Here is a 24,377-nt window from a genome sequence, read left to right as displayed (position 1 = left end):
CATATAATAACACTGACTTCTGGTACAATGATCTTAGGGTACCCCCTCATATAATAACACTGACGTCTTGTACAATGATCTCAGGGTACCCCCTCATATAATAACACTGACTTCTGATACAATGATCTCAGGGTATTCTCCGATAATAACACTGACTTTTACATCATAACACAAAATTCTGACATAATAATGTATTTAATTCCGCTATAACAAAAAAAGTTCTTTCCTCGGCTCTTAGTGCACCTCCATGGTGTCAGTGCTGTGAATGGTCCAGATATAAACACCTAAGGGCCAATTCCCATTCCTGCATTTACCAAAACCATGCACTGTGTTTGGCATCCCATTCATTTGATCAGGCAGCCTCCATAGCAGTGTAATGCATTCTGTGGATTCTTTTGTAAGCACAGCACCCATCATCATGTGTTAGTAAGGTGCTTTTAGGGGAGGTTCAGAGCTCCTTTGGGATCGAGTAGCCTTGCATAGCTCCCAGTGACTGGCACTATATGTCATTCATATTGCAGCTCTGGTTCTGAAAGAACCAATGTCTGCACATTTGAAATCTGGCCCCCCATTCATTGTATATGTGGCTGCTGCTGGGATAAACAACATGTAGCATCTCCCCAATGGCAGCCGTTCCTTTGCATAAAGAAGTGGTAACCTCACCGCACACTCATAGCCAGTGTGCAGTCGGACTGCAAAAAAACATGTCAAAATGTCTAAATTGTCTATACTTGTCTGCTACTGGGAAGATCCTGCCATAACTGTCCTTGTTGGGGTCCTTAATTTCATGGGGTGACAACTCCAACTTGTCAAATTACTTGGGTGACTACAAACAGCTCCAATAATGATGGAGTGATTGCATGTAGGGCAAGAGGTGGCCATAGGATGTTGCTGGTGTATTGTGTAGGGTACAATGACAAAAGTTTATGATACACACATCTTTATCAGGCATTCGGTTGCTGTGTTGGACAGGAAAGTATTCTTGATGATCTGTTTGGAGGGTTTCTGGTGACCCGCATCCCTACAGAGCTGAATATCTGGATCCGTTGTTGGGGGATTTTTGTAATATTTACTGTTTCCCCACCCTCTGTCACCTTTCTCTTCCTGCGTGGATTTGACTGACTGCCATTTTTGGTTTGAATGTTCCCTGGGATGTTCCGGTCAGCACAATGTAAAGCCAAACTCAATCACTGAGACGTTCAGCTCCGTGCACCCTTTCAGCCCTGGCAATGGTTCATTGGGCTTCCCATTCTAATAAATGATTGGCCCTCCAGGGCTGCATGTTGAAAAAAGGATGACTAACCCCACCAAAGGACTTGGATTTCTGGCCATCTAGTCCTCTGAATTACCCAGCTCTGCCAATGCACCAAAGCCACGTTGGTCATGTGACTTTTCGCTGCTGCACTTCATCAGGTGACTTCCCTTCCTCAGCCTGTGATTGGACAATAAAGGAGCAGCGACAGACTGATGAGGTCATCCCTCTGTGCACAGCTAACTAACATCTATTACTGACACTTTAGCATTTGGATGCTGCTATTCAGGTGCTCACTTTTGTGATTAAAAATGTAATAGTTAACATGTATCTGTGTTTTTTGATATCTTCAATGTCTTCAGTATTATTCAGCAAGTTGTGGGAGATTTCAGAGTGCAACGAGGCATTGCAGTACTGAAGGTTAACCATCCCTGGGGTCATGACCAAATCAGAATTGCCAGCAATAATGTAAAACCTATAAGATGAGTTTCAGGTACAGTGCTGGGTGGTATGTGGTGGTGGAGAGGATGTGGGTGAGGAACGAGGATCGTAGTGGGGATGTGGTGAGCATTTCAAGCCGTGTCGGCAGATAAAAGAAATTGATATTAGACAACTGTGTCATTACGTCTACAGGACTTGTTCTTCCCTTAGAGCAGTGTTTCTGGATCTATATAACATAGGGGGAACCCTTGTAATAACATTCAGGTCCTATGGAACCCCTACTAAAATTTCTATATTCACAGCTCACAGTATATTAGCATGGTGGTCAGTGGGAAGAATGCCTCTTACATTCCAAAGATCATTGGTATCACCTAAGCTGACCTGAGAGGCTCAAATTGCTCAAGGAACCCCTAGCAACCTCCGTAGGAACAATGGTTGACAAACGCTGATATAGACAATGCAGGGAGAAGCGCCGAATGCAAAGTGCAGTGCCTGCAACAATTAGAAATGTGTCCATACTTGATGCTACATCTGTGAATTACGGTTGCTTGAGCACTTCACTTTGAAAGTTACACTTTTAATTGAATAAGCCAATTAAGTTCCAATATTATTATTTTTTATTTATACAGTTCCATCATATTCAGTGGTGCTGTATAGAATACAACATAGAAAGGACTATAAATGCATTCTTGGTTCACGCACCGTGCAATACAAACATTCAGTAAGATGTAAGACTTTTGTCGTTGAAAAGGATCTTTCATAATCCTTTCCAACGTCAAAAGACTGTAAGATACATTAACGAGCGCTGTGCATACAGTGGAAAATGAGCGAGCGGCACCCCGCTGCGTTCTCTTGCTTTCACTTGCTTTGCAGTCACTTGTGGATCTGCCAGGATAGATCCATAAATGATGTGGGATGGACGCTGTACACACACGCCAGATTCTCGTTCTATACCAGCCCTGAGATTGTCAGGGCCTAGCCTGTACGTAGCCTTAGCCTGTGTTCAGACTGACCATGAGGTTGTGGTGGATTTGCCGCATTCTTGTGCCAGGGAACCGTTGTTTTGGAGGGGATGCTACATGTAGCTTGACTTAACAGCAGCCCTATAGAAAATAAATGGAGGTGGCAGTGAGTGGTACCAGTACCACCTACTGCTGTCATATATACAGATGCTGGTTCTATAAGAACCAACGTTGCTGGGCAAATGACTGAGTGATTGGGAAGGTGCCAGCCCCCTGGAGCCAAACGGAATTGCTCTATTCCAAAGCAGGTCTGAACCTGTCCTTATTATAGAGTGTTATCACATCTAGAAATAAATGTTGATTTGATAGAACAATACAGCAGACACAAGTCAAGCTTGTTTCGGACGCACGTTGTCAAAATGGGCTGCTGGCATCTCCTGGGCACACATTGTACCCGGCAAGAGGCAAACCATTAAGATTTGCATGCGGGTGCAGCGCAGAGATTTAGAACACAACCACAGCAAAAATGACACCTTGCTGTGACCTGCCACTGCTGGGTGCAAAGAAAGGGTCCCAACTGCTCCCCATCACTGGAATGGGAGAGGCTGAGTCCACAGCAGACTGTGCAGCTCACTGCAGTTCTAAAAATGGACCAACGCACTTAGGAGAAGACTCTGCCCTTGTGAGCTTACAATCATTGAAGATCTTTTGTGAAAATCTAATGTCTGTACACGTCACATGATGTCATTTAACGACCATTGCTAAGGAGGACTAATGTAGTTCCCACAGCTGGGACCTCCCCGCTCTTCGTAGAGCAGAAGAAGCTGCCGGTCAGTAGATGACAACATTCATTACCTTCCACTGTCTCCCTTTAAATCTGTTGATGCAAAGAGATATAATATTTATACATTAGGAAGTGAGGGTCCAGGAGTAGAAAAAGTTGAGACGGGACAGTGCTAGTAGCCCAGTTCAGTGTTCAACCCAGACATTTTTTTATGCAAGGTGATAAGAAATAATAGATGGGTGGCAGCCCCTGTATTGTGATTAAACTCTTCAGTATCCACCCCAAAACAGCTGGGCGGTTACTGAGAAGTCCCTGGTGGTGCACCCCGCTAAAAGGCGATGTAGAGAACAGTGCAGTTTAGTCCAACAGAAACTTTGCTGCTGTTTTTTTAGCTCTGCAATGTGCTGTAGAACACAAAACCGTCTGAACGGAATTACAAATATTTCATCATGCCTGAAGTTCAGCTTTAAGGGTCTGACCCAGCACGCCCGCAGAGTTATTCACCGCTGCCAGACACATAGGTGGTAGGTGTGTTAGATCTAGCCACATAACAAGAAATGTTCTTCAGCAAGTGCACGTGTTACGTAAGGATAATTCATGGAAAAACATCCCTTGGAGGCTCGTTAGTAGGAGATCTTTCATGCCGGATTAATAAAGGTGTATTCAGAGGGGGAGGATTTTACTTTCTGATTCATCTGGTTGTATTTGTCAGAGGCTGCAGAATCTCTTCTTCCCCGAGGCTAAGTGTTCACATTCATCCTTGTGAACCTTTTCACCATTTTGCCCTGTGATCCTTTCCTTTTCCTGGATTGTGAATATTCCCCCTGTCATCTGTGTGCTGAACTCTGAATTTTTCCTGCAGTCACCGCTCAGCAATTTACATGAATCAGTCTGTATAGAGCTAAGCAGGGTAAGATTGTCGCAGCGGCGCGTCTTCTGTAACTTCGGGAAAACGTTTAACTTTAACTCGTGATGAAAGAAAAGTTTTATGTAAGTCCAGGCAAAGCTCCCATGTCAGTCCTGGGTAAATACTGGCAGGTTGATTTGACTTGCTGGCTTCATTGAAATTTTAGGGATTCCTGTGGTATGTTCTCGTTCCCAGGTCCTTATTTGCACCGTGACCATTATGAAGGGGAGGAAGTTCACATTCACCCTGCCAGGTCAACAAAGCACCTGAAAATCTGCAGCTGCCTGAATTCTCACTTGTTTCCTGATAGGCTGGTTTGCATCGAATGCCACAGACTTAGTTCTGTATTCAATTACCCAATCCAGTTTTGTTTGGAGAATTTAAAGGCAGAACAGAAAATATCTCCAAGAAGGTCTCCAATAGATCCCCTAAGGGAAAAGAAAGAAAAAAAAAAAAGATTTGTTTTATAGGCTTCAGGCTGATTTATTATTTGTTTGCTGGACCAGATATTGGGGATATAGGAGCTGCTGGTGCTGACTCCTTTCTTAAAGGTGCAGGGCCTCTTCTCGGGGGTTGTCATAGCCTTTGCTAGTGAATCTTACCTAGAACAAACATAATGCCTAATCAGGTCTGAAGGACTAAAGTGTAATCCCTGATTTATTTGTGCAGCTGGGATCGGATGACAGCCCTCAAGCATGCAGCCATGATGATTCTCATTTGTCCCATTCATTTCAAGGTGGAACTTTTTTATCACATTTTCAACATTATATAAAAGGGTGGCTATTCAAATACCGTAATAAATCAGCCTAAAGCCTATAAATACTGTATAATAATAATTCCTTTTGCATAATGAAAAAAATTGTTTTTATTTATTTATTTATTTTTTTGGGAGGTACCTTTTTGTCTTTACTGCCTTGGAATTAAAGACTGAATGGGAAACCTGCACCCTCCTGGGATACAGGTGTCAGATATGCCAGGAGGCTATAGGTTGTTGCTCCTGAGCATCGGGCATGCATCATCAAAGGGCTTTTTTGTAATGTAAAAGAGATGTTTGATCTTTCACATGCGCGATGAAATCTACATTGGTAAGAAGACGCATCACCCGATCTTGTGTCTGCGCAATGCAGGTTTGGGTGATGGAATAAAAATGATGGCACTGGACAAGAACGATGAGCACCAGAATGAAGAGGAAAGCACGGGACTCGCTGGGTTCAGTTTGTGGATAGATCGAGGGCTTTTCAAAGCTAAATATTTTTTTTTTCCACATTAGGAATACTAGATCCAAGCTGTTATCCTGAATACCTGACCCAGGACACATAACGTAGTAAGGGTTTTTCTGACACTCATTTACAGACTGCTTGTTCTGGATTTACAGCTTCAAAGATTTTTAGCTCATCTCGGTTAGGATTATCACCAGTGATACCATTATGGCCCATGAAATTGTCTTGCAAATATCTGACCTATAAACGAGTGACTTATTTACCCACAGGAAGATAAGGACTGCATATATATACAGTTTTTATATTGTTTTTCTTTGTTCTTTTCACATGCAGGATGATGTGGGTCAGGATCGCGGCGTGGCTGTGCTTTGTGTGTCTGGGCTTCCAGCCCAGCTCTGCTTGTGTCCCGGGAAGTCGTGCGTGTGATAATACCAATGTTTCCTCTGTGGATGCCTGGTTCTTCTCTCTGATTGGCTCTCTGCTGGTGGGGCTGAGCGGAGTCTTCCCACTTTTAGTGATTCCCATTGAAGCCGGTGAATCTTTGAGATCTGAAGGTAAGCTCTGCCTGTAATGCCTGGCGGGTCTAGTAATTTCCATGGCTTTGGGGGGCAGATACATCAGATGTGGGCTAAATGCAAAGAATTCAAATCATCCTAAGTACACTTTTGGATGGTCCTCTTTCTTTCTTTTCGCTCGGAAACCTACTTTAGTTTTGAACATTGGATCATTGCGCAAGTTCAAGATAAAGCAGGGTCAGAATATGAAAAATAATGTGTTGTGTTGTTCCAGAAGGTTGACATTTCCAGGACGTTCTCCAGGGCTTGATATGTGTCCCTCCAGCATCTAAACAGCTTAATGTCCCAGTATGCCCTTTGAGACTGCAGGCCATCTGCAATCCTCCAGATGTCGAGGATCCAGAAAGATCTGCCAAACAGCAAGCATAATTCAGCTGCTTTTACATTTTCTAGCACAATCAAATTTTGGCATTTCATACTCGGGCTTCTGCAGTAGTCAAAGTGCCTGAGATTGGCCAAAATCCTTTGTTTACCCAAAAGAGCAGAGTAGATAACAGTCAGCTATAATCACTTCTGTGCTCTTGGCAGTGTCCATGTGCCTTGTGTATTGCTGTATAAGTAAATTAACTATACAGTTGTATATTTTTTAAAGGCCTCACTTTTACAAGACGATCCATTGGTATTTGTTTTCTTAGAATTGATTGAGCTGTTTTGAATATTGAAGGTGCAGGTCTTCATCAGCCATGTTAGCACTTTTTAGATAATGGAGAAAAGGTCCTGTTTAATTTGCACAATTTGCTGCATGGTCCCTTGCCATTTATCTGCAAAAAAAGTAAACCTGTACCTAGCCCACTCTTGGCAAAGTCACAGATACACCTTCCAGGATATACATGTCTGTCTATTCCTGCACCACCCTGCTATCCAAGTCACCAGGCTGCTTCTAAATTACCCAAACTTTCTTGAGGCATAACCAAAGAACAAAAATAATATATTGCAGCTTACCAGTAAACCCATTATTCTGTTTGTGTATAATGTGTCAATACATTTGTATCGTGATTCGTTAAATTTGTTACTTCCCTATTTTGCCTCCCTGTTCCAGTTAGGTTTTCATACTCTGAGAATACTTTAAGAATTTTCAGCAAAAACAACAGAATTTTGTGGCCTTGCCAAAAACTCCTTCACTTTCTGAGAGCTATACAGACAGCACATCTTTCTTATGTGAGCTATTATGGTTTCCATGCCTATAGAATGCAGATGAACAAAGACAGACATGTTTGTGTGACATCCATAGGTCATTCATGTACAATGGAGCAGTAAGTGCAGCCAACCAGGGACAGAAAGTTAAAAATAAAAAAACAGAACAGAAAAAGAAAACTAATGCAAGTTCATAATGTAACGACTGGTAAGCTGCAGAAGTCCGCATTTTTGTTTTGGGGTCTGGTTACATTTAAAATGTGTTCGGCTTCATGTTAAGATGGTCTAGATACATTTTAAAGCTTGCCCATCTTTATGTTCATATAATTTTAGAATGATCATAGCTCCAGAAATGGTTGTATTTACGTGTTTTTTTTGTTTGTTTGTTTTTTTTTTACAGATGGTTCGAAAAGACTGAAGCAGCTGTTGAGTTTTGCTATTGGTGGATTATTGGGCGACGTGTTTGTGCACCTTCTGCCGGAGGCTTGGGCATACACCTGCAGCGCCACCACAGGTACCATTTATCTGGGTTGATGTTTCTGGTGGCGTGAGAGCCAGTGGCATTCAGGATTAAGTGTGATTTTATGTATTTAGAGTAGGAATAGAACATCTGACATCATTTTTACTCTCTACACTTGATAGTTTTGGATATTCCCATTCCAACAACTTCTGTTGCGTTCTCTGCAATGTAAAGTTGTAAAAATATTCCAGCAGATGTGGAGGCCAGAACTCTGCAAAGAGATCTCATCAACGCTGTCCCTAATAGATTTAAACCATTTTGTATGGTTTATCCTGCTAGTGTCTGCCAAAATATCTCTTCAGGGAGCCTGACCTTTAAGCCAATCATATAAGAAAACTTTTACGAGGTTATAGGTTACTTTTAGATCTCTTGCTTGTGGGTAAAAGAAATAACAATATCCTGCAATATTCTATACACGAGAAGCTTGCATGTACAGGTTTGTGCTCGACGTGTTCCAACTAGTAGTATGTTGGACAGATGAAATGTGTGCACATGCAGTACATGACTGCAAATTTGTGGACTTTACTGTAGACAATGCCTTGCATACTTGAAAATTTTACATTATTCTTCTGACTAATTTTTCGAAAGATGTTGGATTGAGGTCACACTAGTCCAAGGCATAAAACGTTTGATTCCATTTGTGTGTTTTGTGACATAACAAGGGTAATGATGCCTACTTTGTTTTTGAAGTATATGATATAGCAGACCCATATTTTCAGAAAAAGATCACCTCTGTGACTCTTACATTGCTGTTTCTTCCCTAAGACCTAGTACATACAGGCTGATTTGTGCTTCCAATCTGATTTTCTATTCTTTGAAATAATCAGCTTGAAGAAAATCAAATGGAAAAGTGACTGAATTTCAGATTTTGGATTGGATGCCATTGGAAATAGCATTTAAATGTAACAAGTAATGTTTACATAGTTGGGTAAAAGTCCTTCGAGTTCGAAAAATAGGAAAACATAAATAGAAAATCTGCATAAACAGAATCCTATACTTACAGTTAAAATAGAGTAAGGCAGGGAAATAAAAACCCTTATAAACCAACTTGCTTCAACAGTGGAAAAATGAGCATCAGATCAAACTTGATCAGAATTCCCTTAAACAGGAAAGAATGAATTGTTTTATTGAAATTTATATTATTATGTTGTTGTTGTTGTTGTTGTTGTTGTTGTTGTTGGGGGGGGGGGGGTGTAACTTGTGCATGTGATTTAAGGTAATGGAGCAAATAAATTAAAGATTGGGATACCTCATCCAGCCCTCTTTATTTATACTAGGGAATTCTCCATACAGGCTACCAGGAGGGCTAATAAAAAATACGAAAGTGGTTAGCAGTAACATAAAATCTTCCTTTCCATGTATGAGTTGACTATAAAACATTTTATTATTCTATAATTTGTACTGGTACTTTGGTACTCCAAAATTGAATTTTTTGTGTTAAATAATAAAACTTCTGTTCTGTGTCCTGCAGGCAACTCCCAGTCTCTCCAGCAGCAAAGGCTCCTCGGCCTTTGGGTTATTGTTGGATTTCTCACTTTCCTTTTATTGGAGAAAACCTTCTGTGATGAAAAAAATGAAGAAAAAACGAAGAGCACCTCTCCAGTAAGTGATGTTCCAATAGTGATTAGTAATGAGTCTTGCTTTGCTTTGAATATGTGTGAATAAAGCCACCTCCCTGACCCACTGATACCTTCGTAGTGCTGCCTCTTTTATTGCAGCAGATGCAAGATACCCAGTAATTTTAGGTTAGGGAAGCATGTGACCTCCTCCTAGGTGGACAAAAGTTTGTTCTGTTAACTTGTCTTCTGAATGCCTCCTAGCTACAGAGATAGCCCATTAGAACCCTAGGGGAAGCTTCTGCAGAAGTACATGAAATACAGGGTGTATTACCTTGCCAAAAGGTAAACAAAGAGCTAAGCTGTAGGTAGAGTTGCAAGGTATGTATGCATTCAGGCTCCCTTGTGCCTTGATGAAGTTTCTGCATAAGGACATTGCACACATGTGGTTCATTGAACTGTGACCAGCATGTGGATGAAGCTTGGAGCAGCCAGAGGAGTAGCAAAGTGGAATCCTATTGAGTGACACCTAAGTGACAGTTCTGGAGCTTCTAGCTTTGCATTCAAGATTGATGTGTGCACAAGGGAGGCTTTTACTGATAAATAACATTAATATTACTAGTAGTAGTAGTATTATTATTACATGATTTATAAAGCTTCAACATATTATGCACCACTGTACAATAAATAGGGGTTACAAAAAACAGACCGATACGGACAGTGACACAGAAGGAGGAGAGGACACTGCCATGAAAAGCTTACGATCTAGGAGGTGAGGGAAGCAGCACACAGTAGGAGGTGGATAAAGATTAGTGGGAAGTAGTGAGGGTTTTAGGAGACAGAAGAAGACGAGTAAGCAAGTTTGAAAATATGGGTTTTGAGTGCTATTTTTAATAAGCAGAAAGTAGGAGCAAGCCGAATAGGAGGAGAAATACCATTCCAGAGAGTTGGAGCAGCTCTAGAAGAGTCTTGGAGCCGAGCCTGTGACGAGGTTATGAGTGAGGAAGACACATGCATAAAATATATGAAACGCATATATAATCCAACGAGAGGATTTTTATTGACATAAGTGGTCTGGTGACAGGGTTTCTTTAATGCGAATGCTTTGATCCTTGACAGCCTTTTTGACACAAACACATCTTCGCCAGGAAAGAAAATGGAATGGGAGGAGGACAATTAGGGAAATGTACAGTCCTGATTTGCAGGAAATTCACTTTTTAATATCTTGTTTCAGAAACTGACTTCAGGCAGCCTAATGAATGGAAAGCACGATGTGCGGAAGAAGGATGCAGCCAAAGAACAAAGCTCTGCAAGCAACAGTATTAAGGTAATTTTTTTTTAAAATACATTCCTATTTTACACAAGACTGCAGATTTTCTGAAAACAGACAATACCCTTCAAGTCAAATAAGTACAAAAAAAATGTTTTTTTTTTTTAGCAATGTGAAAACTTTTTTTTTCTTTTTAGTATGTGTAAAGCCCTTACCCCGCTTATTTTTGAATATAGTAAATTGAGCAGCATATTTTTTTTTGATACACAAATACAAAAGAGGTGAGAGGAAAGCTTCTAAAGGTTAAGAAATCCTTCTTCAACAGTTGTCATCTGAAAAAGCTGTCTTCATTGCAAGAGTTCCCCATTGTGAAAACATCAAAATGTTTGCTTTCGCATCACTTCCTATCTTGTAAACGTGATAATCAGAACAATGAGTTCAATTAAACTAGAGATGCACAATTGGCTGCTGTATATGTTACGTGAAAGTTCTTTTTAATAATTAAAGCGTATTTAATCCTTAACAATTAACTTCTCTATTTAATTTCAATATCTTATTGAAAGCATTTGTTTATTCTGTTTGAGAGGAATGAAAAGTACCTGTTGATCTTGCCAGAAATTCACCTGTTCTATGCAGTGCTATCTCAAGCACGGTGAGGTATTTCTGTGAACTGCAGAACACCTTTCTGTATGTAATCAAGAGAGAGAGAGGGGTTCTGTAATGTAAGCACACTCTAAATTAGGGTGACACCACTGCTCTTTCATAGATGTACTGAAGCAAGAATTACAGGAAGTGTTACATTTTTGTTCTCAGGTTAAATACACTTTTATGTACCTTTACACAGCCAGTTGGGCCCCGTGTTGAGAGAGCTTTGGGCTTCTGTTAGTGGCATCTGTTAAAGAGGCTTCTCAGATCATTCAGAATTATATATATTTCTGGCCTGCATTTACGTTTTTCATTTCCATATTCTAGTATCCCATCCACACAGCCCTTACTCTTATCATGTCAACTACAGGCTGCAATATTTCAACTGCTTTTTTGTAGGCTCATCAGATAGGTTAGCTATGTATCAGATAAGTTAGCTGTGTATGAAAATATCGCTCTTCTCAATTACATTAAATAATTTTTATAGGTTCGTAATGACAGGAAGCTGTGATTGTAGAATCTATTGCTTATTTTATGTACACTGACTGCTTGTTCATCACAGGTCAGTGGTTATCTCAATCTCATGGCAAACACCATAGATAATTTCACACACGGTATGGCTGTGGCGGGCAGTTTTCTGGTTAGTAGAAAGGTAAGTGCTGACATTTTTCTATTCTTCTGTTTTGACAATGTATAAAATTAACATCTGAAAAATATAATAAGGTAAAACTACAGCTTTAGTTACCTGGTATTGGGTTAGCATTTTGTTATGTTAGAAAATTCTTCTTTTTTTGTTCAATACTGATTGCTATTTTGGAGAAGAGGATGATTGTGTTGTCCTTTTATTAGCATTGTATACAGGCCAGTATTGTCCCCAGATTTTTTTTAATCTGGGTGGCAAGACAGCCTCTGTATTGTGACCCAACTTTTCAGTAATCACTCATAAACAGCCAGGTGGTTGCTGAAAAGATTTGGTTGGTGCACCCAGCTGTAAGGGCAACACGCTGTAGGCTTTTACTTCCAACTCAATGCTTAATCTGAAATGTGTCTGTTGCAAAGTGTCTGACTTTCTTGACTTCTTGGGCTAAACCCTGCCTATGTGCTATCCACAGTCCAATCCACATTCTGCTAGTTAGATAGTCCTCATTGGACAATGAAGTGAGAATTATTTTCCAATTTGATTGGCAGTCCATTCATTGAGTAGCGACACATTGTTTTAACCATTTGGTTTCAGGGAAGAAGTCATTATTATATGTCTTGCATTTGGTACTGTTTTACCCCAGGGCTAGATTGGTGTGCTCAGTAACTGGCTGTTATGTACTCCCTTTGCCAGCTGGGTCAATTTCATTTACAGACATTCTGATTAATAATATTGATTGTAGATTGAAGAAGGTTCTACATTTTTATTGATCAAAATGGGGTTTCTCACTACATTTTTACATTTATTTTACTATTGTTTGCAGGTTGGAATACTCACAACTGCAGCCATCTTGTTGCATGAGATTCCCCATGAGGTCAGTACTACTTTTATCAATTTGTTTTAAATGCCTAAAGAACCCTGTAGCCGTGTGGAAGAAGCTTTATAGTTACATGATTAATAGGCAAAAGTTAAATCTCTAATGCCATCCCTTTCCCATACACGCATATTACTATGGGACACGATGATGTAGAGAAGTCCTTCTCAACCTAGGTCTTCAAGGAACCCCTGCTATAATTACTATACCCACAACTCACAGTACATTAGTGTTGTGGTCACTGGGAAGAATACATCCTACATCGCTGGCCATTGGGAAGAATGTCACCCTTACAGATAGCCAAAAATATCATTGGTGGCTTTTAAACTGACCTGAGACGCTCTTGAGGAACCCTGGATGAGAAACACTGATGTAGATTTCTGCAAGAGAAACTTAATATTACAAATTAATATTTTATTCCTATTTAAACAGTACATATAAAAGAGTGTGACTGTAGACCACACGTTTCCTAATCCTCTTCACACTACTTTACAAGTTTCTATAAACACAGAACACATCAGTGAATTTGCAGGACTTTCCAGTAAGAAAAAACACATTGTCAACAAGTTTGTTGGCCATCTTTGTCTAACTGACTAATACAGAGAGTTGTGGTCTCATCCAGGAGGGAGTTGGGTGGTTATATCCTTCCCATGTCAATAAAGTGTGTGTGTGTGTGTGTGTGTGTGTGATCTGATCCTCTCCCATTCCGGTCCGTTAACTCTACAGTTAAACAGATCAATTACAAAATGGCATTAAATGTGCTTGGCACAAAGGTAGTGCTTTTAGCTCTTTTTCTGGTTTCCCTGTATGTGCCCAGTTAAACCAACAAAACCTGTACTTTTTTAGTGTGTCTGTTACCAACGTAATGGAATAATAAGGTGTTATATCCCCTGCCATGGCTGTCTGTGTTCCCACAAGGAAGGTTCATCTTCTCTGTTTATTCAGTTGACCATTGCCAGATGGATAGGAATGATGACAAATCCAGACTTTTACAGTTGTCACTGGAGTGACAGGGAGGGAAAGGTCAACAGCTGTCATAGAGGGGATTCTACTCTTTTTGGAAAGATATTTCTCGTTTATTCTTCTGAAAAGTGGCAGAAAATCTCCCCAATATGACTCTGACAGAAAACTAAAACTGACGGGGGTATTTAACCCTTTTTTATTCTATTAAAAACCAATATCAGGACAAAAATAGAACAAACATGAATGGCTCATTAAAACATAATATACCAAAAGCTGTTTTAGTTTTTTCCCTAGAATATTTTTAAATTGTTCCTAAACTGGTAAACAACAGGTGCAACACCCTTTAAGAAAAAAAAAAAGGGTGCAGCCCTGCCCCCTAATTCTTGGCCGCCTAGGCGGTCGAGAATGAATAGGAGCGCAAAGCCTCCTGGGATACCTACGTCAGGCATCTCGGGAGGCTCTTGGGCGCTCCTTGAATACATGCGCAGAAGGAGCCTTTTTGTGCAAAGAGAAAAATTTGCCAATCTCATGCATGCGCAGTGGGATCAGCAAATTTTTTTCATCCTACGTCACCCGATCTCGCACCTAATAATGAATTTACTTGCCATTCTTATCGTGCCTCATTTGCCCCTCTTTTTTTCTGTTACAGGTTGGAGATTTTGCCATTCTCCTCCGTGCTGGTTTTGACCGCTGGAGCGCTGCCAAAATGCAGCTGATGACAGCAATGGGGGGTATCCTAGGAGCTGGGTTTGCTGTGTGTGCTCAGTCACCCAAAGGAGCAGGTATGTGCACATATAAATGTGTGAGTAGCAGGTGACCAGGTGTATTATACCACACTTATCACTTTCATTATTGTTGTACCTGTAGGGGAAGCAGTAGCGTGGATTTTACCATTCACTTCTGGGGGATTTCTCTACATTGCATTGGTTACTGTATTACCGGATCTCCTAGCAGAAACAAACATGAGGTATGCATTGTCTTTTGAGATTTTTTTTTAAAAGGAAATCAGCTGCATTTCCCCAGTGATATATTGCTCATGACTTTTAAATTCCTGTTCAGTGCCGAAGTTAAAATTTTCCTTCCTTTGTTCCACGTTTCCCAATCATCAACATGCAGATAAAATGTAAATATAATCTTTCTGTTCCTTATCACATACCTAAATTTAGTCTTGCCATAAGTAGGTCTCTTGGCTCTCCACCCCATGTATGTAGATCATAGTTTGTAGCTGGAGCTGGCAGGGGCTGTACAAAGCTTCATGAAATCATAACAGCACCTTGCCTTAGTACATCTCTCATACTGAAGTACTGATGCAAGCAGTGTATTTTACTATGAGGGTTTTATGTAAAGTTAGTATAGAGGAGTGAGTGTTTTGGTATATAACGCCTATCTGCGATAGCTGAAAACACTGAAATCCAGAGAATGCAAGAGCTGTCAATACGACAGCCTAGTGACTGCCATCTTCACATAGGGGAGGGCAGGAGTGGAAGCCACGGTCTTTTTTTCTTGACACCCATACCGTATTTCAGGTTTTCAGAATCTGGCATTAGAAATGTTATCTTCAGAAAAGGTAATGGTTTCCTTTTACGTCCTGTCCTCAGTCAGGTTTGAGGGTGTAGTATACTGACAACTTTGCTACAGGAATTCGCTTGCAGATCTCTGAAAAAAACAAAAGGAATTTCCAGTAATTTTGGTGACTTTTGACTTACTAAACTTTTGTGCTGTTGGATATGTGGGGACCAGCTTTCCTTTTTCCTTAAATAGTGAAGGGAAATTGATAGAATGGTTTAAAGAAGAATACTGGCCCCCCATTAACATAAAGTGATGCAGTATTTTATCATAACTGCACCAGTCTTCTCCAATTATCTCTGCAAACACTTGGTCCTCCATCCTGCAGAAGAAAACCATCTGTTGCAGTTATATGTGATGGCGTAGCAACAATGCTGCAATGCTCCTAAATTTAGAGCAGAGTTGTCACTTTCATTGTAGGCTGTGTCTCCTTCCATTATTGGCATTAGCATTGCTGATTTACTAATCCCTGCAGTGTCTGGGAGTGGGAGTGTGTGAGACAGATTTATTATTATTAAACAGTACTTATATAGCACCAACGTATTTCACATTGCTGTACATTAAATAGGGGTTGCAGACAGATACATACAGACTCACATAAGGAGAAGAGGACCCTGCCCAGAAGAGCTTACAATCTAAGAGGTGGAGGAGGATTTAGCCTAGTTAGGGAAGGTAAAGGAAGCCGTTTGTTTAGTCTGCTTGTGTTGGCACTGCACTTGTCATATAAAGACACAGTTGTGGTGACAAATGCTGTATTCTGTAGTAGTGACAAAGATGGAGGCATGGGGCGAACTATACCATGCCCTGACTCCTTATTACCCTACCTTCTATTAACAGAACTGCCGCTCAGGCTCTCCTGCTGTGGATCCAAAAAGAATTATTGGACTGAATATTATATTTGTATTAACTGCACACAGTCTTCATACTGCAATCATTCACACACTTTTCATTCTGTTCATCCTGCTGGGTTGAAACTTTGCATTATGCGATACAGCTAGGGGTGCAGGGTCCCTATGTAAGCGCCACATGTATGTGGACTCTGAAAACAATAAATCTCTCTCTTTTTATTATTTAGACGGCAGGAAACAATGTCCAATAATGAGGTCAGATGAGGATGAATGTTGTACTCACTGGGATTTGAGTGAAGATTATAGGAGAAAGGGTTTAACAGAGAGAGAGAGGGTGGCAGATGAAATTTGTTATAGTTATATACAAGGTTTACACTTCCTGTTCAACCTAGTGTGACACTTGCTACAAAACAGGGGTGTCAAACTCTGCTAGGCAGGCCAAATCTGACCCTCAAGGTCCTTCTTTTTGGCGCCCCAAAGAGTTCAGAAAATGAACTACATCTGCCCCGCCCGCGTTACCACTTCACATCATCGTTTTCAATACATGCAATACATAGACAATATTTCTGTACATTATTCCTGTACACCCATCATGTGACACAGAGCCTAGGCAATGATCACATGGTGCCTGACGACCAGGAGCATTGTGTTTGTTTCATTTTATTTGAGACTGCATAGTGTAATATTTAGTGTCAGACAAACTTGTGATGTGAGACGATGAACAACACACAGCCTACATATATAAAAAAAAAAAAATTAGTCTTTTCAACCCTAGGGTGTGTGTAGGGGGGTTTGTTTTTGTTAATTATGGAAAGTAGTAAACTTCCTCAATTTTTTGGATGAGGTAGTAAACTTTCTCAATTTTTTCAAAAAAAATTTCAAGTTTGGCCCCCCGACTTGGTCTTAGTTTTTAATTTCGGCCCTTTGTGTATTTCAGTTTGACACCCCTGCCATAGAAGAACCTACACTGAGCCGGGTGTGCAGAGAAGTCAGATTATTACACATTCATTGTTTAAATTTTTTTGGGGCGAACTACTGTAAGGTTTTAATTCCCAAACGTCCCTATTGCACAGGGTGTCACTGGGACAGGAAATGATGGAATTTTTTTCTAATGGGTACCAAGAGACCAAAAAAAAACTTTACTAAGGGAAGTAGGGAAGGTTAGGAACGTTTGTCAGGATTTATTTCCCATTTAGTAGGGTGATTTACTAAAGGAATGTATTCTGTTCACTTACCCAGGTGAATTATCACCTTGTTATCACCACATTTACATTGAATCTGGTTATAATTCACTTTGCAAAGAATAGCCCATCACATGCATGGAAATCTAAAAAGATAAAAGGATTTTTGCTTGCACGTGATTGGATGGTTGAAGTCATGGGAGCTTCGTCTCATTTATTAATTTTAAAAAATAATCCTTTACAAAGCAATATATCAATTTGCTATGTGAACAATCTATATTGTTTTGATAAATCAACCCCAATGTGACTGAATAGCCTGCATCCTTGTCCTGGTGTCACATGGAATAAAATAGAGATTTAGGTCACAGGCAATAATAAAAAGACATTTGCCTATTGTATAAAATTATTTGGCTGGAGCTGTGGGGATGTTTTATTAGGTGTGTCCTTCGTTTCCATTGTTTGTCCACCTTCTGTCTACAATAAAATACTTACACCAAGCAAACAAGCTTAGGCCAGGCTAATAGCTGAATGCAGAGTTTATATGAATGCTCTTTTACCAGCCAAAAAAGGTGAACCTAAATTCAGCTTGTCACTAGTCCCAGGTATCATGACATACAATCCTATCCTGTGGTGGCCTTACATTTCCCCAGCACAGGAAACAACATAGAACCCACCCCCGGTATGCTGACTGGTCAGTGAAAGAGCAATGCTCCACTCATGAGGTCGTAGCCTGTGCCCTGCCCTCCTGTATATTCAGTGTTAGGTTACGTACATACATCAGATGATTCTCACCCAATAATAGCCTCAGGGCTGATATCGGACGAGAATCAGGTGCAAGTACAGCGCTCATCATCTGGACAACTGTCCTGGCAGATCAACGGACGAGGAATGATCATAATGAAAACGAAGGGTAGAGAGAGGGTGCCATCCCATCATTCTCCCCCCTCCATAGAGCAGAACAGTGCTGTATGTACAGAGCTCCTTCATGCATCGTGCAGTTGTTTGTGGTTGGAACGGATCGTGAAAGATCCTTTCTATTGACAATTATTGCACTTGTGTACCCAGCCTTAGACTGGCAACCTTCTGCAAAGCAGTACAGCCTTGAATGTTGCACTGAATGTCAGTGTAAAACTGTTTATAGTTATTTAAAATATATTTAATCATTTTTACTGCTTTTTATTGCAAAACACATTACAGAAATGCTGCAACACACAAATGTAAAGGAACCCAAAATCACACAGGGTTGTGATAGGGTAGTCATGGAGAGATCTCCAATCTTTAACCCCACTGCCATCCCCTCACTTACTATAGCAATGTCCAAACCAGAATTGTTTTTTTAAGCTGTGTGGAAAGAAATTGTAGGAAGGTGGCAGCCCCTGTGTTGTGACCCAACTCTTCATTAACCACCCAAGAACAGCCAGGTGGTTAGTGAAAAGTGCTGGGTGGTGCACCCAGCTAAAAGGGTCTGGGGAGAACAATACAGCCACAGGTGCAGGTCTCGCTCCAGACTTTTCGCCATTTACCGAAATCCAGTAGTTTTATGGTGTCATGTCATACACTAGTCACACATTTTTATTAAAACATGTAAAAGATACAATCTATCCTGCTCTTTCCTTCCTTCCCACGCGTTTCACCCCCTGTTGGGGCTTCGTGTTAGATGGGCTTATAGTTCTAAAGTGTTTTAAGTAAACAAAAGCCTAACTTCAGTTTTACTTTTTCACACTTTTTAAAGTGTAACAAAAAATACAAGCAGTAAAAACTTACTACAAAAGACTTTTGTATGTAGCCTGTGATAAAAAAAATACTTTCAACATTATGGCTAGTTTCTTTAAATTAGACACTGAGATGCAGACCTTGGCATGTCTTGGGGGTAGGGGTAAGTTTATTCCTGTGCACATGCATTGGAGTTGCATCACCCAAAGGCAACCAATTGAGATGACTGAAAATGGGAAACCTTAAAGAAGGTAATGCAAAGATGTAAATTACAAAATGAGAACACATGGGCGATGCTTTTTTGGAGGGAAAGTCCTGTAGACTTTACAGTGTTCTCCCCAGCCACTTTTACAGGTGCACCACCCAGCACTTTTTAGTAACTCCCTGGCTGTTTTTGGGTGGTTACTGTAAAGTTGGGTCACATTTCAGGTGCTGCCACCCGCCTACAGCTTCTTCCCGTCCTGCTTAAAAAAATTCTGTGGGCAATACTGCTTTAGTTACCCTTAAGGCAGTTTTAAGGGCAATGTTTTGGGGCTTTTGAGTTATGGTTTAAACTATATACATAAAGTCTAACCACTGGAAATACTGACTTTGTATGGTTTGTACCAAACGCATGTTTTGCACAGATTGTTCTTCATGTAAATGTGAATATTGTTAAAATAAATTCCATGTGATATGACATAACAAAATCATATACAGAATATTATTTGTACCAGTATTATTTACATACAGTTACCAGAAAGCAACATCTTCCATGTAATGTTCTATTGGGGCTCTGTGCATCGTATTTCTCTTTGCAATAACTTAGCCGGTCTCCCTTCCAGGACCATTACAAGTGAAATATATCACTGTCCAGATTGTTGTAAAGGGAAAGGAGTGAGACTTGATAAATGTGACAGAGGCACTGCCCTGTAATGGCTTGGTAAACCCTCCTAAATTGATTCTTAGATTTCTAATGTCACTTGTCTAAGTAAGCTTATTGTGCTTCCTTCCAGGAACTCCATGATCCAGGTGGCTCTGATAAGCTGCGGAATTGCCCTCATGACAGCCCTCTCATTAACGCTGGAATGATTGCGAGCCAGCCCATATCAAATTAAAAAGGACCTAGTACTGATGAATATTTTGTGGCACATGCTGTCTCCATCCAAATATGGTCCCTGGCCTGTGTGCACTAATGGTACCGTCATCTGCAGCACATACTCCACTTTATTCTGCATGGATCGCCACAAGAGGACCAGAACAGCAAAAGGGGCATTGTACATCTGTGCTTAGGTCACTTTATTTTTCAGAATCTTTTATTATTCCATGGAGATGTCAGGTGCTTGGCTTCTATACAATGCCTGTAGATACTCCAGCTCCATCTACCAGCTATTTTCTTAATGTGCCTTCTTTGCTTTTACTGTCTGTATGCGCATGTGCCTTTCTAAAGTTGGACACACATGCAGTTTTTTCAAAATTGGAAAAATTACTTGTGGTTACTGGGGAATTTTGAAGCTTAAAGAACCAATATGGTGATGAAATGTATACATTAATAATAATATATTTATATTACTTATATGCATATAAGATAATTTTGTGCATATAAGATATATATTTCAAAATGAAATTGGCGTGGCCCTGGTGACTGCTGTGGTGGCTTGGTAATCATATTACGAACAAACGGTTCTCGGGTTTTCAGCCTAACCAAAGCTTCTATGCATGTGTGACCATCTTAAAGGTTCCGTCAATCCAAAACATTTCTGATTTTTGGGTAGATGTGTGGGGTGGGTTTTAACTCTGGACACTCTATGCCACAGCTGTAATCTTATTCAACATTTTTTAAAATATTCAGTGTTGGATTAACTGCATATTGCTAAGCATGGAGGAGACACGTCAGAGCATTGATCAGCAAAACTGAAGTATTTATGCTTCAGATGTGGCAGAGTTTGGATCCATAAGAAAAAGATCTATGAATCCAGAAAGTGTTTCTACCCCACACGTTCTGCAATCAGTTTTGGGTGACACTGCACTTTACTTTTCTCTGTATGTTTCCTATCCATATTTCTATTTATGTTGCTGTCTTCATAGTGTGAATTATAAGTGCTGCAGCGAATGTTAGCGAGTACTGAATGGATGAGAAACCAGAGGGATGGTATTTTTATTATGTGTGTTTTTTTGTTTTTTTTTATTGTATACTGTTCGCACAAATCGGAGACTAACTTACTTGGTTAGTAACTGTTACAGATTTTATACACAGAACCACTGGTGACTTTATATTAACTCTTTATGTCTGTTTCTTGAAAAGCAATAATATCAGAAAAAGGGGGTGAGTTTTACGATTGCCAGTTTGGACATGGACGGTTCACACACAGGTCTTAAAGGGAATCTGTGGTTTTTGTCAAGTTAACTTTAAATTCACCCTAGCAACCAAAAAAAATGTGGCATGGTGTAACAACGATAATATCCTTGCCTTCAGCTGAATACTGGGTGAAGTGCATCTGCTTTTTTCCATCACTGCACACTAACAAGAACTTTGTGCTTTTTCAGCAGAACATCTGACATTGCTATCACTACCCAAAAATAAAAACCAGCCCTAACAGCTGGTACCATAGGTAAAGGATCTGTAAACATTTAGCTGTTTTACAGTACTATTGCCTGCGTCATAATAGCTGCAGCTGGTGTGAAAGGTGTCAATAATGTGACAGTCAGGAAAGCACAGAGGTGTGGAAGTTTCAGCTGTTCTAAAAGAAGCACCGAGGTATTGTCGGTGAGAAGAGTTAGGGATGAGCTGGGTTGCAGCATATCACTAAAATCATTTAGTGCATTTCTTTCTTGTGTCATACTATGGCAAAGTGAAGTTTGGGACTAAGGCTACGCACACACGTACGTATTATCGCCTAAGGGCTGGTACAGCGGCCGTCATACGTCGCTCATGGATCCGCCCTGGCAGATCCACGAAAGATGAACGACCACAATAGAAGTGAAGGGAGCAGAGCAGGGTACCGCTCACGCATTCTCCCCTCCTTTCACAAATTGTAAATGCAAAATGGTGATTTTTCTGATGACGACTCCTTTTTTTTAAAATCAGCCACATCATCCTTAGCTTGCAGAAATTAGGTAGAGATCCTAAATCTATAATTTCAGCCTTTTATTACAGGGTAATAAGTGAAAGCTGAAGTTTGTTTGCAATAAAAGAAACTTTTTTTTTGTTCTCCATAAGACAATGTTTCTGACCCTGAGATATGAGGATGACATAGAATTTAATTTGTAGGTAGAAGGAACTATTTTTGTTCTACCCATAAATCTGATTCTTCTTTTACCTCTATGAATGAGGTATTGAAATTGGCTGATTAGTAGTTTTGAATGCAATAGGAACATCAGGCACTTCATACCCATAATTGGATGTTGTAAACTTCATAAGCCCAGGAAAAAAGAAGAATTGCTACAATGAGTGGTCAGTATTTCAGGAACAAGCAAAGATCCCTTCACCCAGACACTACATTCTCATGAGCTTGTAATAAATTACAAACGCACACTTATTCACAGTATCACGTTCAGGGTATGAGGGTAGAATGGTCCTATTCTAACCTATATATTCAGGACTATTGTAATAGAAATGATTCAAAGGTCCTTTTCATAAAAAAAAGTATTTGAAAGAAAAAAAAAACAATTTACATCATACCAAGACAATTGCAGGTTTGGTAGCCGTTCTTGGTCTGTAATTGGGGAACAATTCTCATGTTAAAGGCATTATGTGCTAAAAACTTTTAGGAATTATTCATTATTTTTTTATTAATATTTTGTGGTGCAATCCCACTGTTTTTTTCTTTTTAACAGTATTTTACATTTTGTGTTGTAACTAAAATTCACAACTCCCCTTTTCCCAGGCATTTACTTTATATAAATATTGTCAGGTCTTTATAAAACCAAACTATGCGTCTCATGCAGACGGTATTCGATTCTTGCTGGCCTGTGACCTCTTATGCCCAGGTATATTGGATTCTTGTGTCCCCCACCACATGCTGAGGTTACTTCCATCATGGCCGTGTCCTGTATTCTTAGGTTTTCCCTCTCCACTTCTTTTATAGGCTTCCCCCTATTAGAATACCAGGTACCCCTGTGTGACCCTCCTTTTATGGTATATATATATTTGTGTGTATATATATGTATAGAGAGAGAAGGTTTTTATGAGTTGGAATAGATCTAATTTTGCATACCTCTTTATGAAAAACTATGTCGAGAGAAATTTATTAAATTCTTTATCTTTTGCATGAAATCTTATTAATAAAATCTTTCTATTTATTCAAGATACACAAATCGTTGTCTGACATTATTTATAAGTAGTTGTGTGTATTGACTGGACAATTGTTAAGCCATTTTAATGGACTAATCGATATCTGCAAGCTGAAGAATTCTGTTAAGCCAGGTTTGCACGTCCATGCTGGATGGGTTTGGTTTGCAAGAATGTGAATGATGAGAGCTCAACCCTTTTGAACATGTTTGGCACAAATTGGGATGGCAATTGTGAGGCAGGTTTATATTGTGTGTATGTGATCTCACAAATTGCTTAGTTGGTGAATAGTGGTTCCAACAGATAAACACCACAATGTTAGGGACATCCTTCCCAAAAGAATGGAGGTTCTTACAGCCATTGGGGAGGGGAGCTTGTCCAGGATGTTCCTATAGATGTGATGACCAGGTGTCCACAAACCTGACCATAAAGAATACATGTAAAAGAACATCAACTTGTGACGTGATTTTTAGCTGCAAATTTAGACATGAATTTCATACTGAATTAAAAGTGTATGTAAATGAATATTTGTCCCCTTTGGCCTGGTTTAGTAAACTTCTTCAAGTTTGGAAAAGGTAGACAATCATGTGAGAACCTGGATAATCCAGCACACATATCTAGTTCAGGGGGTGTCAAACTCTGGCCCCCAATGTCCTTTTTTTGGCCCCCAAAGGAATCTTAAGTATGAACTACAGCTGGCCCGCCGCTGCATTAAAATAGCACCGCTACAACAATTCCCAGCATCACTCGGGTCTATAGACCAGCGGGCTCTCTGCCTATGTGTGGCCCCCGCATTGGAATGTTTTATAGACGCAAATAATGACGGAAATTGTAGTAGCGGCGATATCTTAGAGAAGAGGGAGTTTTAGCTGGGGCCACTCATAAGATTTAGCTCCGCATTGGCCGCGTCTGGCATTTCCAGCACTCCCCCCTCAGCTGTACTTTTCCTTGTTACGCCAAGGCATGGACATGAATGGTTGGATTTGCCCATGCAAAAAGGTTACCATTGAAATTTAACCCAGAAGGCTGCAAATAGAGAAAGAGGCATAAGATTTT

The 24,377-nt window shown here is 40.2% G+C and overlaps 1 protein-coding gene across 2 annotated transcripts in view; it reads left to right on the top strand.

Annotated features, from left to right (window-relative positions):
• The window catches only part of SLC39A13 (solute carrier family 39 member 13), a 24,615-nt gene extending 1,268 nt beyond the window's left edge, over nt 1–23,347 (top strand). For both annotated transcript variants that reach the window (XM_072421941.1, XM_072421942.1), the window contains exons 2-10: nt 5,900–6,120; nt 7,676–7,789; nt 9,267–9,397; nt 10,586–10,678; nt 11,829–11,918; nt 12,730–12,780; nt 14,393–14,525; nt 14,611–14,710; nt 20,047–23,347. In XM_072421941.1, coding sequence (XP_072278042.1) covers nt 5,901–6,120; nt 7,676–7,789; nt 9,267–9,397; nt 10,586–10,678; nt 11,829–11,918; nt 12,730–12,780; nt 14,393–14,525; nt 14,611–14,710; nt 20,047–20,122 — 1,008 coding nt within the window. In that variant the 5' untranslated portion in view covers nt 5,900 and the 3' untranslated portion in view covers nt 20,123–23,347. The remainder of the gene's footprint in view (nt 1–5,899; nt 6,121–7,675; nt 7,790–9,266; nt 9,398–10,585; nt 10,679–11,828; nt 11,919–12,729; nt 12,781–14,392; nt 14,526–14,610; nt 14,711–20,046) is intronic.
• The last annotated feature ends 1,030 nt before the right edge of the window (nt 23,348–24,377 follow it).

This window comes from Pyxicephalus adspersus, chromosome 9 (genome assembly GCF_032062135.1).
Source record: "Pyxicephalus adspersus chromosome 9, UCB_Pads_2.0, whole genome shotgun sequence".
NCBI lineage: Eukaryota > Metazoa > Chordata > Amphibia > Anura > Pyxicephalidae > Pyxicephalus > Pyxicephalus adspersus.
Note: the sequence above shows the minus strand (reverse complement) of the source record. Positions and strands in the feature narration are given on the sequence as shown.